The following is a 16,882-nucleotide window of genomic DNA, read 5'->3' as shown; positions in this document are numbered from 1 at the left end:
ATAATAGTGTTAGTCCAATTTCACCTGGATACAAATAATAGAGGCTTGTGAATGGTTCCATCTGGATTGCACTAAGCAGTTGATATAGGTCTCTTCATGTCTTACATTGCTCTCTTACACCATATGACTTCCAATTTGGTGCTCCAATAGGGAAACTTGCCTCCTTCCAAGTCTTCAACATTGCCTTTATCACAGAAGACACTATTTTCAAGTGAATGAAAACCTAACTGGACCTGGTTTAACCTTTAAGGGAGAGAAGCAGTTGACATAACTAAATAGTCCCAGGAGGATGCTTTGGCTTCAGGCGAGGCTGGGGTGTCAGTGATTTGTCCAGGTCTCTCTCCTCAGCTCTACATTTTTTTTTTTTCACTACTGGCTTTCTTTTAGGGAAAGCTTCTTTCCTTAAGAGTTTCAACCTAATTGCCATCAGCTCCCAATGTTACATATTCTCAAGCTTAATCTATAGGAGAGTAGAATCTGTTTCCCAGAAATCACAGGAAAATGAAATGAAACAACCTGGACCAATCACTTCCTACATCTGTCCTGGACTAGGTATAACTAATGAGTGTTCCTGGTCTCTCCTCTCTTCATGCTTCCGTTTACACTGTTCTCTCAATCAGAAATGCTTTTCCTTCTAGTCTGCAAAAACCCAAACCCTACCTTAGTCACCTCTTCCTAGAAGCCTTTTATGGTAACACCTGCCATATATTTATTTTTCCTTTAAATTTTCATACTCTTTATAAAAACCTGCCTTATACTACTTAGCACATTCTTCCTTACATCAGGATTGGGTGTACATGTGTTGCTCCTCTATAAGATTTAAGCTTCTTGAGGGAGAAGTCTGTCATTGATCAGTCTTCGTATCACCCATAGCTCCTGGAATATTGCATGTTGTAGGTGCCCAATAAAACTCTGTTGAATGAATGAATGAATGAATGAATGAATACATCAAGTTAGATTATATTTCAATAAGATATTTGTTGATTAAATGCATCAGTAGGGGTGATATATAACCTGGAGAAAATCTCACTAGGGGTTCTATTTCCTCTCAGACTAGCTCATTTGTTTTTTATTTTTCCTGAAAAAAACTTTGAAGTAAATAAAACATAAGGTGATTGTTGGGGGAGGGGGAGATGGGTAGATAAAAATACAGTGAGAAGGGAAGTAAAGGCAATGGTCTAGTGCTATTATAGCAATTAGCAGAGCCATGTGAGTTCAGAATGGATTTGAGTCTTACACCTTTTTCTGGTAAACTAGTAGGGCAACTTTGCCCTCCTTCTTTTTCTCCCTTCTGGGTCAAGGTCTAGCTTAGGGCCCAGAGCAAACCCACTGACTAATTCTGCCCTAAGAATAGCTCTGTCTAATCTAACCAGAAAGAATCCTTATCTGGTTACCAGGTGGCCTGGAAAACATTTCTGTTTATTCGACATACGTCTTGTAGACTTGGATACCAGTTGACTTCTGTTCCAACCTGCCCACAATCTACAGACTGTTTCATCTTTTTATTTACAGAGCTTCCATCCGGCAACGCTCCAAGACTCAGCTTTCTTACCTGGCACAGGAACCTTCATTAACTGGTATAGATCATAAATCTACTTATGAAGAAGACAGAAAGGTCAGGCACCAATCACTCATGGGGGAATAAAAGAAGCATCTCCTAGGAACTATTGTTTGCACTTTAAGACTAGAATATGAGCTTTCAAGCCCTTATTTAGTAATATTTCACTGTCAGACTAAAGGGGAAAACACATTAAGACCTGATGAAAAAAATCTCAATTTTACACAATGTTTTTAAAGAAAGATATATTAATTAATTACTTTTAAGAATGGGTGGTAACTAAAATTGGACTATTAATGGTTAATAGTTCTTAAATGTACCATTCTAGTAAACACAGGCAAATTATATGTACTTAGCAGATTACTTCATTATGTAGGCATTCTTTAAAAAATTTTAAGAATATCTGAAAACTTTTCCCCCCATAATTTTAAGTATTATTCTTAAATTGTAATAACCAAAAAGTGTTTGATCAACAAAGGTATTTGATAAGGCTAACCTTATATAAGTTCAACAAACAAAATTTCTTAATTGACATATAACATACCTTACAAAATGATCCCTCAATAAGTCTAGTTACCATCTGTGGTAACTCAACACAAAGATGAAAGAGATAGGAGAGGACTCAACCCATATCCTATATAATAAAAGACTAATATGCAAATTTTCCCTTTGGGAGTTCGACTGGGAAACTGGGAGTTCCATCACTCACTATGACGTGTGCTGACCACCGGGAGAGGCGAGGAATGTGACGGGCGGGCGACTAGTGGCAGCAGGGCACTGAGGGAATGAGGGAAGGAGGAGGCAGGGAGGTTGGGAAGTGGGGAAACTGATAAGTCCTGATCTCTGGCCAGGCCTAGGGACTGTACCTGTGCATGAATTTTGTGCACCAAGCCTCTAGTAGCAATATAAAACTTTCTTCACTGGGATGCATGTATCCAGAGCTGTTGTGAGCACTAATTTTCACATAAAGTGACCATCCTCCTCCTGAAATCATTGCACTTTAATCATTGCACTTTATTCTTCAGCCCTGACACTCTCACTTTTGATCCTCCATTACTCTTCACCTGACTTTTTATGGAACTCTTCTTATTGAACTTTACTAGTATTTGAGGTCATGTTGTCTTATCCCCTTGCTAAACTATAAGCTTCTTAAAGTTAGTGACTATATATTATTTGTATTTATATCAACTTGGGCACCTTGCTCAGTGGCTGCACCTAGTAGGACATCAGAAGATTTTAAAACTAGTATAAAAAATGGAATTGTTGTCGGGACTGGTTTGGCTCAGTGGTAGAGCGTCGGTCTGTGGACTGAAAGGTCCCAGGTTCGATTCCGGTCAAGGGCATGTACATTGGTTGTGGGCACATCCCTGGTGGGGGGTGTGCAAGAGGCAGCTGGTCGATGTTTCTCTCTCATTGATGTTTCTAACTCTCTATCTCTCTCCCTTCCTCTCTGTAAAAAATCAATAAAATATATTTTTAAAAATGGAATTGTTACAATAAAATAAAGCCTAAACCACTATTTATCAAAGCAAATAAGTCGGAGAATATTTTAATTACAAGCACATTTATTATGAATGATGTAATTTCAAATTATGTTTAAAAATTCATTTTGGAAGTAATTGTAAGCATTGGCTCCCAGTGATGGAGTTGAAAGAAAGTACAGTACTATTTATGACCTTATGACTAAGAAGTACTCTTAAGGTTCTTTTTGGTTTCAGTGTATTAATCATAAATAAAAAGAGATTCCACTACCTAATATAGAGTTGTTGTAAGTATGTTTCATTGATGAGCAGTAGGATGAATCGCAGTGAGGGAAAACATTTAGCAAGCATGATTGCTTACTGCATTTTGCTGGTAAGGGCTCAAGCCCCCTTCTGGTTCTAGAAACAGGTATTTCATTTACATTCAGGTGCTGCCACTAGTAACTACAAGAAACATGATGGAGGGAGTTTACTAGACCTTCCAGGGAGAAAGATCCAAATTCGACATTGAAATTTCAAACATAGCATCACCAATCATAGCCAATTTTTACTTTTTTATGTTTTCCCCCCCAGTTTCTTGGAAAACATTTGACAATAAAAGCAAGAGTTAGGAAGAAGAAAAAGGAAATGGGATTTTGCTGTTGTTGTAGTTGAAACTAGTAGATGGCCCACCATAGTTGCAGAGAACAATTAGATTCCCTGGAGTCACATTCTCACGGAGTGCTTTTACTGCAGGGAAAACTCCGAAGGGAGCAATTTAAATAAAGGGAAACAAATCAAATAGAGAGATTAGTTTTAGAGATATAACAGTGCTCCCTGTGATAGTCTACTCCTTAGAATTGTAAATTAGAATAGAACAATTAAACTCAATTAAATGTTAACCAGTATAATTTTAAAAAGTGCCACTTTCTATTCTCTCTCTAGTTAAGGGAGACAAAAGAAGAAAGAGGAAGAAAATGACAGGGAAGCCAATGTGGTTTCGTTAAAACTCCAAAAGGAAAAGATCTTATGCTTCCATTAATACTGCTTGCTTGTATGATAATTAAAATAGAGCCTTTTAGATTTAAAAAAAAAATTAAACATTTTAAAGAAGAAAACAGTAGACTACGGGTTAGTAAATTTTAACTCATGGAGTTTCTAATCCTGGTAAATTCTAAAATATTTTAAATATTTGGGTTGTTCTAATCCCAAGTAAATTTTAAAGTATTTTTATAGTTAACTAAATTCTGCCCAAGCATTGGTGAAATTCTTCCTTTTTCTCATTTTGATGTAGAAGCTCTAACCTTATCTTCTATAAAATTGGGAAATGTTATATCTTTTGTTGTCAAAGGTTTAATTACATAAAGAAGTTATCTCCACCTTGTGGTTTCTTAGAGTTTTGACTCCAGAAACTGAGAAGAGAAAGTCTCATAAGTCTGTTTCCAAACTCTAAGTGGTGAGTCTGGTTCAAGGTCTCATCGTTTCGTTAGATGGGTGAGAGCTGAGACTACAGTCCATCTCTCCTCACTCTCCGAGCTGTACTTTTGGCTCCCAGAAATGGGGTCTGATTTTAGTAATTATGCTGTTAAAATTCAGCTTAAAATTAGGGGAAACCTGCAGGCTAGAGGTTTCAATCTCTGATATCCAGGCATCTCTTTCAGGAAAACCTAGAAAAGACAAGGTAGAATATAGGGGTAGGGTCTTGCCGGTGTGGTTCAGTGGATTGAGTGTCATTCCATACAACAAGAGGTTGCTGGTTCGATTCCTGGTCAGAACACATGCCTGGGTAAGGGCCATGTAGGAAGCAGGCCATCAATGTTTCTCTCTCATTGATGTTTCTATCTCTCTCTCCCTCTCCCTTTCTCTCTCTCTAATATCAATAAAAACATATTTTTTTTAAAAGAATACAGGGATAGGCAAAAGTAAGTTAATAATAATAAATAATACAATAATAAATAGCAATACTACAAGAATAAACTCTATGTTTTGCATCCTCACAACTGTGAATCTGCTTTTGCTCATGCCTATATATATGAAATCAATTAAACTTGTTGGGGAGGAACAATGTCTTTCTACCTCTCTTGGCTGTTTGGACTTTGTCTAAGGATTAAATTGGCATCTAGGGGCTTCATGATAATATGAAGTTCAAAGACAGACAGGCAGTTGAGCCTTATATATCATCCAGAGCTGAAGGGAATGGGTTAGGAGTCTGGGACTTCAAAGGACAGGAAACATTTCACAGGAAGACAGGAAAAGCAAATGTTTGGCGAGCTGTGCAAAGACAAGGGACACAGGAAGAATTTTGACTAAGCAGGCCTGTCTAAATTCCCCACTGTCTACCACACCTTGCTTATATTCTTTGTAGATATCTCTGCTTATATAGCTCCATTCCTGGAATAGGCCTCTATCTATAAAACTGACTATCAGTATTTATTCATCTGGAGAACCTCTACTTCTTATCATAGTTACCATTTTTTCAAGTCAATATTGAGGCTGAAGTTCCCATGAATTGGCATGCAGAAGCCAGCATAATAAAATATAGATAGAAGGGCATGAAATTTAAATAGAAACTTATATTTTCACCTACCTATACAAGGAGATGGAAGGAAGGAAACTGAGAAAAGCCCAGTGTCTAGCCATCGACATAGTAGATTTCATACATTAAACATGTATTGCACATCTATTATGTGTGAGGTATTGTGTTAGGGATGCAAGGATGAGTGAGGGCCACTGCCCTTCTCCACACTGGAATTGCTAGCAGGATACTTCTTTACATGTAATAAATAATTGAGCACTGTGCAACATGATGTTGCTATCATAGAGGCAAGAACTCTGCAATGAGGAAACCCATGCATTTTTATAATTTTATTTCTCTCTTTGAGTTACTGGTTTGCCATGATTTTATTCATCTTTCCTTTAGTCATTTTAATTCATCTTTAGCTTTTTTTGGATGAATAACTTTATCATTGATTTACAAAATCAAGGAGAAAAACATTCCATACATAATTATATTTTGTTTTATTCTTTTACTATGCTTTTAGTTACACCAAATGAAAGTCAATCAAAAGTAAATTACTCAGGGACAAATTTCTTAGTTTTTGCATTATTCACTCTTGATAGCCACTCTTTTTGGGGGTAAGAGGACAGTTTCCTTTAAAGTCCAACTTTTAGTAAAAGTGGACAAAAATTATTCAAATTAACTAAATTTTGGTTCTTGTTAGTTTATCTTGGAATGATAGCTACTACGCAGTTACTTCACATTGCTTTTAAATGTCTTAGATATTGTTGTTTAGGTTGGGGAAACCTTCAGGTATCAGAAGGGCAGAGAAGTTTCTATCATGTAAGGCTATGTGTGGACCATTCTGTGGGGAGGTGGTCCAGGAAATGTTAGAGTTTAATGTTCTAGCTGAGACTTACAAAATGTATAGTCACAGAATACCAGACATTTAGTGCTAGAAGGGGTCTTAGAGGTCATAAACAGTCCCGCTGAGGATCTCACAAGAATGAGATCCTCATTCTTTATCACCAGAATTAACTAAGGAGTACTTTTTAAAACTCACATTCATATTTAGGCTGGTGATGAGACCCAGGGATCTGTGTATTTAATCATAGATCCACATGAGTCTAGTATGTGTCCAAATCTGGACACCAACCATTGTTGAGAATTGTAAAGAAGTCTGATATTTTGCTCTATTGCAAGTTATCAAGATAGCCTTACACAATTTCATGGATGCTGGCAGAATACACAACAGACCTCAGTCAGAGACAAGAGGTTTTGTTAGAGCAACAGCTGTAGCCAGAGTACATCATTTACCTCACTGATTCCCTAGTCCAGTCCCCTTTTTCCTAAGTTGAATTATGTTGAGCTCCAATGGCATTGAAGATTGTATCACTTTGCTCTGGCCAGTGGTGCTAAATGTTTAGAATTTTGGCCACACCACTGAAGGGTCATGGGTTCGATTCCCTGACAAGGGCATATGTACCTGGGTTGCAGGTCCCATCCCCGGCCCCGGTCAGGATCGATGTGCCAAACATCGGTGTTTCTTTCTCCCCCCTCTCTCCTCCCACCCACTCTTTAAAGATCAATGGAAATAATATCCTTGGGGGAGGATTCACAACAACAAAAAGGTTGCATCACTTTGGAAAATGGTCTCTTCTGGGGGACATCAGGAAAGCAAGGGAGGTCTCAGGTCCTGACCTGGGAAATCCTGGTCTGTGGTGCCTATAGGGCCAGATGATACCCATCCATGAAGGGCGAGGAATCTCAGGCTTAAGGGACCTGATTCTTATAATGGGCAGTAAACACATCTACCCTTTTCTTGGGATGGAGACACCATCTGTGTCCTCCAAGGCTATTTGCCGTACAAATGTCCTTGAAAAAATAGTCTGAACAAAGGGAGTCAGTGCTTCTGCTTACAAGATGTGCAGAAACATGAGAGAGCTGTGTTTTGGAGAACTGTCTCCTCAAAATAACTTAGTCCAACTCTCATATTGAGGATGAGGTAACTAAGACTAAAAAAACTGAAGTGCTCAGTGATATATCTCATTGTTGGCTGGGCCTAGCTTATCCAAGAATCTCATTCTTTCTGTGCCTATTCCATTCAGCTTTCCAAGGCGCCTTTCTTCCTCTCTGGCATTGATTCCTAGAGTTAGTAAGAAATAAAACCATTGAACAGGAGGATTTGCTGCATGAGTGAGTAGTAATGACAAGTGCAAATGTTGAAGGCAGGCCAAGAGAGAACTTGAAATGAAGGCAGTGACACACTCATCTCCAGCTAAGCTGCCTTCCTCCATCCTATCTGGCTTGCAACTATAATGACATAAACATGATGCAAACTTTTATTTAAATTGAATTGGTAATACGGCCTTCAATTTTTTAAGCAAAAAGAAACCATTTGAAAAGAAACCATTGCTGTTGTATGATCATTATGTTCAGCTACAAAAAGGATACATTACTATGTGTATATTTTTCCCCTTTAATTTAAAACAAAATATCTTTATTGTTGGAAGTATTATAGATGTCCTTTTCTTCCCGCCCCCCCCCCCCCCCCAGTAACCTCTTCCACCCACACCTGCCCCTTCCAAGCCTTCAACACTATATTCTGTTCCATGGACTATGCATATATGCATATAAGTTCCCCGGTTAATACCTCCCCACCCACTCCTCAACCCCTACCTTCCCTCTGAGATTCATCAGTCTGTTCCATGCTTCTTTATCTCTGGATTTATATTGTTCAGCAATTTATTTTGTTCATTAGATTCCACATATGAGTGAATACTTATCTTTCTTTGACTAGTTTATTTCACTTAGCATACTTTCCAGGTCTCTCAATGCTGTCTCAAATGGTAAAAGATCCTCATTCTTTACAGCTGCATAGGATTCCATGTTGTAAATGATTCACAGATAACATGATATTGTACATAGAAAACCTTAAAGACTACACCAAAAATTACTAGATTTAATAAATGAATTTAGCAATGCAGCAGGATACAAAAGTAATATCCAGAAATAGACAGTATTTTTATGCATCAATAATGAACTCTCAGAAAGAAAAACAAACCAATAAACTAAAAATCTTATTTCCCACTGCAATAGAAAAATTAAGATATTAGGGATAAACTTAACCAAGGAGTTAAAAGACCTGTAATCAGAAAACTATAGAATGTTGAATAAAGAGGTAGAGGAAGATATAAACAAGTGATAGAATATACTGTGTTCATGGATTGGTAGAATTAACATAATTAAAATGTACATACTACCCAATGTACATACATACCCAATTCTATGGGTTCAGTGCAATTCCTATTAAAATACCAACAGCACATTTCACAGATCTAAAACAAATACTCAAAAAATTTATATGGAACCAAAAAAGACCCCAAATAGCCATGGCAATCTTGAGAAAGAAGAACAAAGTTGGAGGAATCACAATACCAGATATTAGGTTAGACTACAAAGCCACTGTACTCAAAACAGTCTGGTACAGAATAGGCATATAGATCAATGAAACAGAACAGAGAACCCAGAAATCAATCCAAGCCTTTGTACTCAATTAATATTTGACAAAAGAGGCAAGAGCATACAATGGAGTAAAAATTGTCTCTTCAATAAATGGTGTTGGAAAAATTAGACAGATACATGCAAAAACTATATATATATATATATATATATATATATATATATATATATATATATAAAATCCAGTGCATGGATTCATGCACATTGAAAGGAAATTAATTAGAAGGTGGCCAGGTGGGGCAGGGCTGGGTGAGACGGGCCAGACATGCCCTGGAGTCAATCTTCTGCAGTCCCTCCCCAGTTGGCCTCACTGGGGTGGTGCTGGGGCTCAAAGGGTGTCTGCAAAGTGAGTGGGGCCCCTCTGGCAGGTAAGTCCCTTGGCCTGACCTGTGGAGATTGGGCTGAAACTGGCAGTCCGACATCCCCCAAGGGGTTCCGGAGTGCAAGAGGGCACTGTGCAAAGTTGCTGTTGCATGGCAGCTCCTGTATTGAGCAGCTGCCCCCTGGTGGTCAGTGTGTTCATAGCTACCCGCTGGTTGTCCGGTAGCTTAGGCATATATATATATATATATATATATATATATATATATATATATAGTATTTTAATAGAAGATGGGAATGGGGGAATAAGGACAATTATGTGAGACCATAATCAATAAAAAAATTATTATAGATCTATATAAGCTACCTAAAATCCTTTCTCAAATAAAGTGGGTAACAAATTAAAAAATTATTGACTACATGGGCCTAAGACAAAGCACTGAGTAATATCTATAGCCAAGGAAAAACTATGGTAAAAATTAGGTTCTGAATATAATAGTTGCCTTCAAGAAGCTAAAAATTTGCTAACTCTGACACTTCAATGGTAAATAAAAATATCAGAATAGGGAAATAATAAAATAATCTTCACCTCCTGTGAAGAAAATGTGAAATTTAGAAATCCAAATAGATTACAGTTTAATTTTGGTTACTAATTAAGGTAAACCTTACAGAAAACATGTAGATGAGAATTATTGACACAACTTCACAAATTTCAAGTTATTTTGCCTCTGTTTTAGATACATTGTCTTGCCTTGGGAACTTTGAAAAATTCACAAGTCCCCAAATATGTAAACAATACTACTATAACACAAATACATATTTTTAAGTGAGTTTATTTTTCTCAAAGATCCAACATATTTATTATTCCCCAAGAGTCAATGCATATGCAATTGTGAAATGAGAACTATAGACTCACTTTCAGACGAGTAGCCCCTCCAGGCTCCTTCCTTCATTGACAGCTGGGTCTCAAGGAATTTAAAACCAGTCCCCACAAAATAACAAATCACCACTCCTTATAGATTCTCATAACCAGTCAAAACATGATTCTTCCACCTGTGAATGCTGAAGGGTCTTCTATGTAAAAAAAAAAAAAAAATTAGTATGTAAAAAGGCGTCTGTGTGTACATTGGATGATTAATCTAACCCTCTCTCTCCTCAAGGACAAGAACGTTCCTGTGGAAGAAGAAATTGAACCTGCCCCTGTTCGAAGGATTCTGAAACTCAATGCTCCAGAATGGCCCTACATGGTGGTGGGGTCTGTGGGTGCAGCTGTCAACGGGGCAGTCACACCTCTCTATGCCTTTTTATTCAGCCAGATTCTTGGGGTAAGCAAACGGTTGGACTATCTTTATTCTTTTTACCTTTGGTGCTTCTGTCTGTGAATACTGTCATTTTTGATAGATTGGCTCTTTACTTAATGTGTTTAGTTTTTTTCTCATCTCTAAAGAATTAAAATGCCTCAAGCATAGCATCACATAGAAGGTAAGAAGGCGAAGCTAAGCACTGTCATTTGGGCTGGCAGGACACTCATCGTCATCAAGTCTGTAAAAACTGTACTAAGGCTTCAAATTTAATGTTAGAGAGGGCAATTTACCTACATGCAAACTGAATCAGAATGCAAACAGGTTTGTTGAATAATACAGAAGACTTTGGGGGCTTTTTAAATCTTGCTGAACAGCTGAGGTACAAAGTTTTACTTATAATAGCAAGTATTAGAGTACATTGTGTAATTCGCTGCTTTCCTGCTGATTAGAGAGAAAATGGGAAAAGGAGAGGGAAGTAAAATAGGAATGGGAAAAGATTAAATTTATGTCAGTTTTTCACTTCCTAGACCTTTTGAATAGTCTCCATTTGACTTCATTGCTATAATAAAAAATAACTACGAACAGTAATTAGACACTAGCTAACCATTTTCATATAACAGTACATTAACCTCTCCTAATAACCACCTGTAGTGAGTATTCTTATTGTTCCCATTTTACAAAGGAGCAAACTAAGGCATAGAGAACTAAGGACAGCAAGTAGTGAATCTAAGATTCAAATCCAAGCGGTATGACTATATAGTCAGGTTCTAATAAAACGTTATCATTGCAAAATTATTTATCAAAATGCTATCAAGTTTTTTAAAAATTTACACACACACACACACACACACACACACTATCTTGTGAGGTCAACAGGAAGGCAAACCTAGAATCTAGAGGACTTTATTAACTTGTTCAAGGTAACACAGGCATTAACTTATGGGGCCAGGACTATTACCCAGCCTTTCGGAAGCCTAGTCTAAAGGATCTGCCAGCACACCAAGTTGTCAAAGCTTAGTAGGAGTCCTAAGTTTTAGTTATTCTGTTTCTGTGTCTGTCCTCTGTCTCTGTCTCTATCTTTCTCTGTCTTTGTCTTTCTTTTTCTCTCTCTCTCTTTGTCTCTCTAGCAGAGCTCCTGACCAGAAAAAATGTCCCCATATGCATGAGTTGTATAGAAAGACCTGGATAGTTCACAGACAAAATAAAGTCAATTGTGTAGGGAGGGCCCCAGCATGGGCTTCAATTTTCACACTGCCCCCTTGTGGTAAGTAAGGAAATATGTTCACTTCAGGGAGAGGTGATTGGAAACACAGGGACCTTCAACTCTGATAAATTGAATTTCTGGTTATGTAAAACCTTTACGCTGAAAATCTTTTAAATAATTAATTCATATACCTTAATGTCTACAAAATGCAATGTCCTAAAATAATAGAAATGTTTGTTCACTCAGCAGATATTTGTCATCTGCTCTAGACACAGTGCTAGGAACTTGCAGTTATCAGTCACGGTGTCTTCTTTATGGAGTTTTAAGTCTACAAGGAAGACAGACATTAAACAAAAAAATCCACTCATCATCTCATTTTTCAACAAATATTTATCGATCACTTATTGTTTATCAGACACTGTTGCTGGTCTTGGGAATAGAGTGGTGACCAAGAAAATCAAAGCCCCTTCCTGCTCTCATAAAGCTGATATTCTAGTAGCTACGGTAGAAGCCCTGGAAATGCATTGTATTGTACTTAGCAGTGATGTAGATTTAGAAGGTATAGGGGTTGGAGTTGAGTCTATAAAATGGCCAAGACAGAAAAAAACTTGATTATTCATCTATAACCCCTGCCTTCCTAGAGCACCACTATTTATTGGTGCTGAGAATATTCTCTGTGATTCTTCTGGTCACAACCAGAAATCTTAGGAAAAACTTAGCCTGAGCAATTGGGCTTTTCACTTAAGGGCTGCAGGGTCAGAGTAATAGGTGTCTTGGTCTAGTTGGTGAAATCCAAAGTCTACTCATGGTTAATATCCTCACAGAGTTATATTTGCTAAGAGAATGATGCTAAACAAACTACTATTTTTCCTCTCTGGTAAGTAAGATTGTTTTTGTTTGTCTCTTAGCATAATTATCACATATTCCTCAGTAGATGCACGATATTTTTATGATCATGAGTCAGATAATAGTCTGCTTTTAATTGCACTATTTTCATTCTGACATATGTAAAGGGCACAATGTTCACATTTAGTGTATTGAGACAACAGTTTGGCACATGGACTCAGCTAATAACTGGGCATTATTAGGAGCCTGATTGCTAATCTAGTGAAGCTTCAATGTACATATAGGGCATACTTTATCTGATTCACATTCCCTGGGTCATTTTGACTTAGAAAATGTGCCAAGTGTTCTAAGCACAGCAATTTGGACGGGAGAGCATGAACTGTGGGGTTAGTTAACCCTGGATCTTAGTCGGTCTTTGCTCTGAACTCTGTGCATTTGAGCAAGGGGCTTCTCCATGATGAGGCTTAGTTTCCACATCTGTTATGAGTTTTATTCCAGATAACATTCTTAGATTCTCTTCCTCTTTCTCTTAACCTCTCTTCCTTCTTTCTTTCATTCCTTCCATCCATCCTTCCTTCTTTCTTTCCTTTCTTTTCTTTACCTAATTACATAAAGGATTTGAGGCATTTCATCACATTCATCACATTTTTTCATCTATATCAAAGGAAAGCCAACACAATTGCCTACTCAGACAAAAATTCTATAAATCATAACCATTTATTTTCATTCCTTTCCCACTGGGAATTAAAGTACACACACTGAAAGTTAACTTTGGTTTATTTACTAGTAAACATTAATTACTTTAATGTTTAAAGTGAAATCGCTTTTAACTCAATGCTTAAGAAAAATTTCTAAAAGAAATTTGACTTTTTGGTAATAATAAACTTGCTTTCTTGCTTACTGTCTTGCAAAGACTTTTTCACTTCCTGATAAAGAAGAACAAAGGTCACAGATCAATGGTGTGTGCCTGCTTTTTGTAGCAATGGGCTGTGTATCCCTTTTAACTCAATTTCTGCAGGTAAGGAATTTCATTTTTATAATAGTGATTTAGCTATTTCCCTCTTTTCCCTGTTAACATATCACTGAAAAGTCTTTTATGTTTTAGGGATATGCTTTTGCTAAATCTGGAGAACTCCTCACAAAAAGGCTACGTAAATTTGGTTTCAGAGCAATATTGGGGCAAGACATTGGCTGGTTTGATGACCTCCGAAATAGCCCCGGAGCACTGACTACAAGGCTTGCTACAGATGCTTCTCAAGTTCAAGGGGTAAGCTATGGAGGGGGTGGGGGTGTAGAGGGTATGTGCTAGGGCTGGTGTGATGAGTACATTTTCTTTCCTTTGTATTTCCTATGAAATAGGATGTCGCAGGATTGGGATACCCAGAGTCACATTTCCCTGCATTTCCAATGCTGAGAAACAGGCAGTGCTCAGAACTAATGTTATGGCATGAGTCAAAATATACCAGGGTTTTGGATTTCCTCTCAGGGTGGAGGCAAAGTGTGTGGGAAGGAGCCTCTTAAAGTAGTTTAGCACATCCTTCATGGTTCTTTGTTCTCAAAGTGTAATCATTGGCTTATGCTGAAAGTGTACATATTTTGAAAGGTTTAATAAGCATTGCCTCACTGATAAGAGAAAGTCTGTATCAATTTCACTCTCATCATCTGAGTGTTGTAGTGTCTCATTCTTCTTACTCTTGAACTTGGGTTATGTAAATAAATCATAATCTTTTTCATTTTTGTGTCCTTCAGTCTGCAAGGGGCTCTTAAAGGTTATTCACTCTCACTAGAATTCAGAGAGTAGTATCTAATCATCTCACAAAAACGTTATTTATCCTTTAAATAAAAGGTTTCTAAGAATTTTTCTAATATTTTTTAAAAATGAGATTGCTAATCCAGGTCAAATTTACTTTAATATTGGTGTAAGGTAGAAGTTTGTTTGTTTTTCCTTCAACATGGATAGAAATATTTTTAAAATATTTAATATAAATTCTATTTTCATTGATTTGAAATCTTCCTGCCCATTGTGAATATCAACTTCTCATGTACAATTAGAACTATATGGAGATTCTCTATTCTATTTCATTGGCCAATTTTATTTATTCTGTGCCTGAACCTGACTGTTTTAATGATTATAACTTTATTATAAGTTTTTATTATCTGGTAAGGCAAATCTCTGCACAATGATGTTTTTCAAAATGTCCTCTTTATCTTTTCCTGGACATTGATTATTCTAAATAAAATTTCAAATCATTTTGATTTCTTTAATTGAATAAAATGTAAAAGGAAACAAAATAATATCCCAAAGAAAAATTGCACAGCTGGTTTTCAAATACTCTATGATGCCTAATAGTTCTTTCCAACCAGAAATTCTTGTTTAAAAATTTGTGATAAAATATACATAACATGAAATTTACCATTTTACTCATTTCTAAGCATATAATTTTGTGGCATTAAGCACATTCACATTGTTATGCAACTATCCCCACTATTCATATCCAGAACTTTTTAATCTGCCCAATAGAAACTCTGGACCCATTAAATAATAACTTTCCAATGTTCTCCCCCACCCCCTAATAACCACATTCTATTCTGTCTCTATAAACTCTGGGAGCCTCATACAAGTGGAATCATACAAAATTTGCCTATTTGTGACTGGCCTCTTTTACTTAATGTCTTCAGGGTTCCATATTGTAGAATGTGTCATACTTTCATTTCTTTTTTTAAGGGTGAATAATATACCATTGCATGTGTAGACCAACTTTTTGTCTGTTCCTCCATAGATAGTCATGTTCGCTATTGTGGATAATGATGCCATGAACATAGGTATACAAATAAGAAATTCTTAATTTAGGTTTTATTCCTGTCTTCAAGGCAGTTAGTACCAACACATGGAAATGTTTTTTGTTTTGTTTTTTAAATATATTTTATTGATTTTGTACAGAGAGGAAGGGAGAGAGATAGAGAGTTAGAAACATCGATGAGATAGAGTCATCGATCAGCCGCCTCCCGCATACCCCCTACTGGGGATGTGCCCGCAACCAAGGTACATGCCCCTGACCGGAATCGAACCTGGGACCCTTCAGTCCCCAAGCCGACGTTCTATCCACTGAGCCAAACCGGTTTCTGCTGGAAATGTTTTGACTACAGTGTTCATATTCTGTTTGGGTCTTGAATACAGTTTGAAGATGCAGATTATTTTTCAATAGCACTGCCTTAGCACTTATGGTTGTCTAGTAGCTTACCTTTGGTTGCCTTAAATAATGCTAAAGTCTCTTCAGTTTCGATGAGCAGTCCTGTTCTTGTACCCACCCACGTGTTTTCTACACAGAAGGCACCAACCTTTGGTCATATTTGCATAGCTGCAAGTGAAGTGAAGACTTGGAACTATTGGATACTTTTGATTAATGTAAATAATCACCACAGTGCTCCAGTCTCTACCTATATTGAGACCAAATCCATTCTGTCTCTCTGTGTTGCCTAAATATCTGTGTATTAAGTCAGCTTGTAACTTGGTACCAATGAGCAGGCTAACTTCAGTGAGAATCAAAGTGGTGTCTTTTCATAGTCTTGTATGAATTTTAAAATGGTAATTATAGAGCAAGTATCAACCTTCACTGAATAATAAGTAATATTACCACAAGCCCAATGCATGAATATTTTCAAGGAAGCCAAAATGCATAAATACCTGACAGACATGCAGCCCATGCTTAGAACTGAATTAATTTCATACTTCCTATTCTAGCTCTGACACCCGTGAAATGAGATCAGGCAACAGATCCCAAAACGCGGTGAATAAAATAAATTTTTATTAACCCAGCCTTCAAATGCATTAGGGAAGCCCATTATTTAAAAGAACCTACCTTTTTAAACATAGAACTACCGTATGACCCAATAATTCCATTTCTAGATATATATCCAAAAAAAATTGAAAGCAAGGACACAAACAAATATTTGTCCACCAATATTCATAGCAGGATTATTTGTTATGTCCAAAAGGTAAAAACACCCAAGTGTTTTATCAACAGATGAATGGATAAGCCAAGTGTAGTCTATACATATAATGGAATATTATTCAGCTTTAAAAGAAATGATCCAGCAATTCCACTTCTGGGTATTTATAAAGAAAATGAAAACACTAATTTGAAAAGATATATGCACCCCTTAATTGCA

The 16,882-nt window shown here is 37.0% G+C and overlaps 1 protein-coding gene across 3 annotated transcripts in view; it reads left to right on the top strand.

The window, feature by feature from the left end:
* The window catches only part of ABCB11 (ATP binding cassette subfamily B member 11), a 93,312-nt gene that overhangs the window by 58,130 nt on the left and 18,300 nt on the right, over positions 1–16,882 (top strand). For all 3 annotated transcript variants that reach the window (XM_084892289.1, XM_084892290.1, XM_084892291.1), the window contains 4 exons: positions 1,513–1,615; positions 10,519–10,683; positions 13,626–13,730; positions 13,818–13,979. In XM_084892289.1, the coding sequence (XP_084748415.1) occupies positions 1,513–1,615; positions 10,519–10,683; positions 13,626–13,730; positions 13,818–13,979 (535 nt within the window). The remainder of the gene's footprint in view (positions 1–1,512; positions 1,616–10,518; positions 10,684–13,625; positions 13,731–13,817; positions 13,980–16,882) is intronic.

This window comes from Pipistrellus hanaki (assembly GCF_964339955.1).
Source record: "Pipistrellus hanaki genome assembly, chromosome: 8".
Taxonomy (NCBI): Eukaryota; Metazoa; Chordata; class Mammalia; order Chiroptera; family Vespertilionidae; genus Pipistrellus; species Pipistrellus hanaki.
This window is presented reverse-complemented; position numbering and strand designations above follow the sequence as displayed.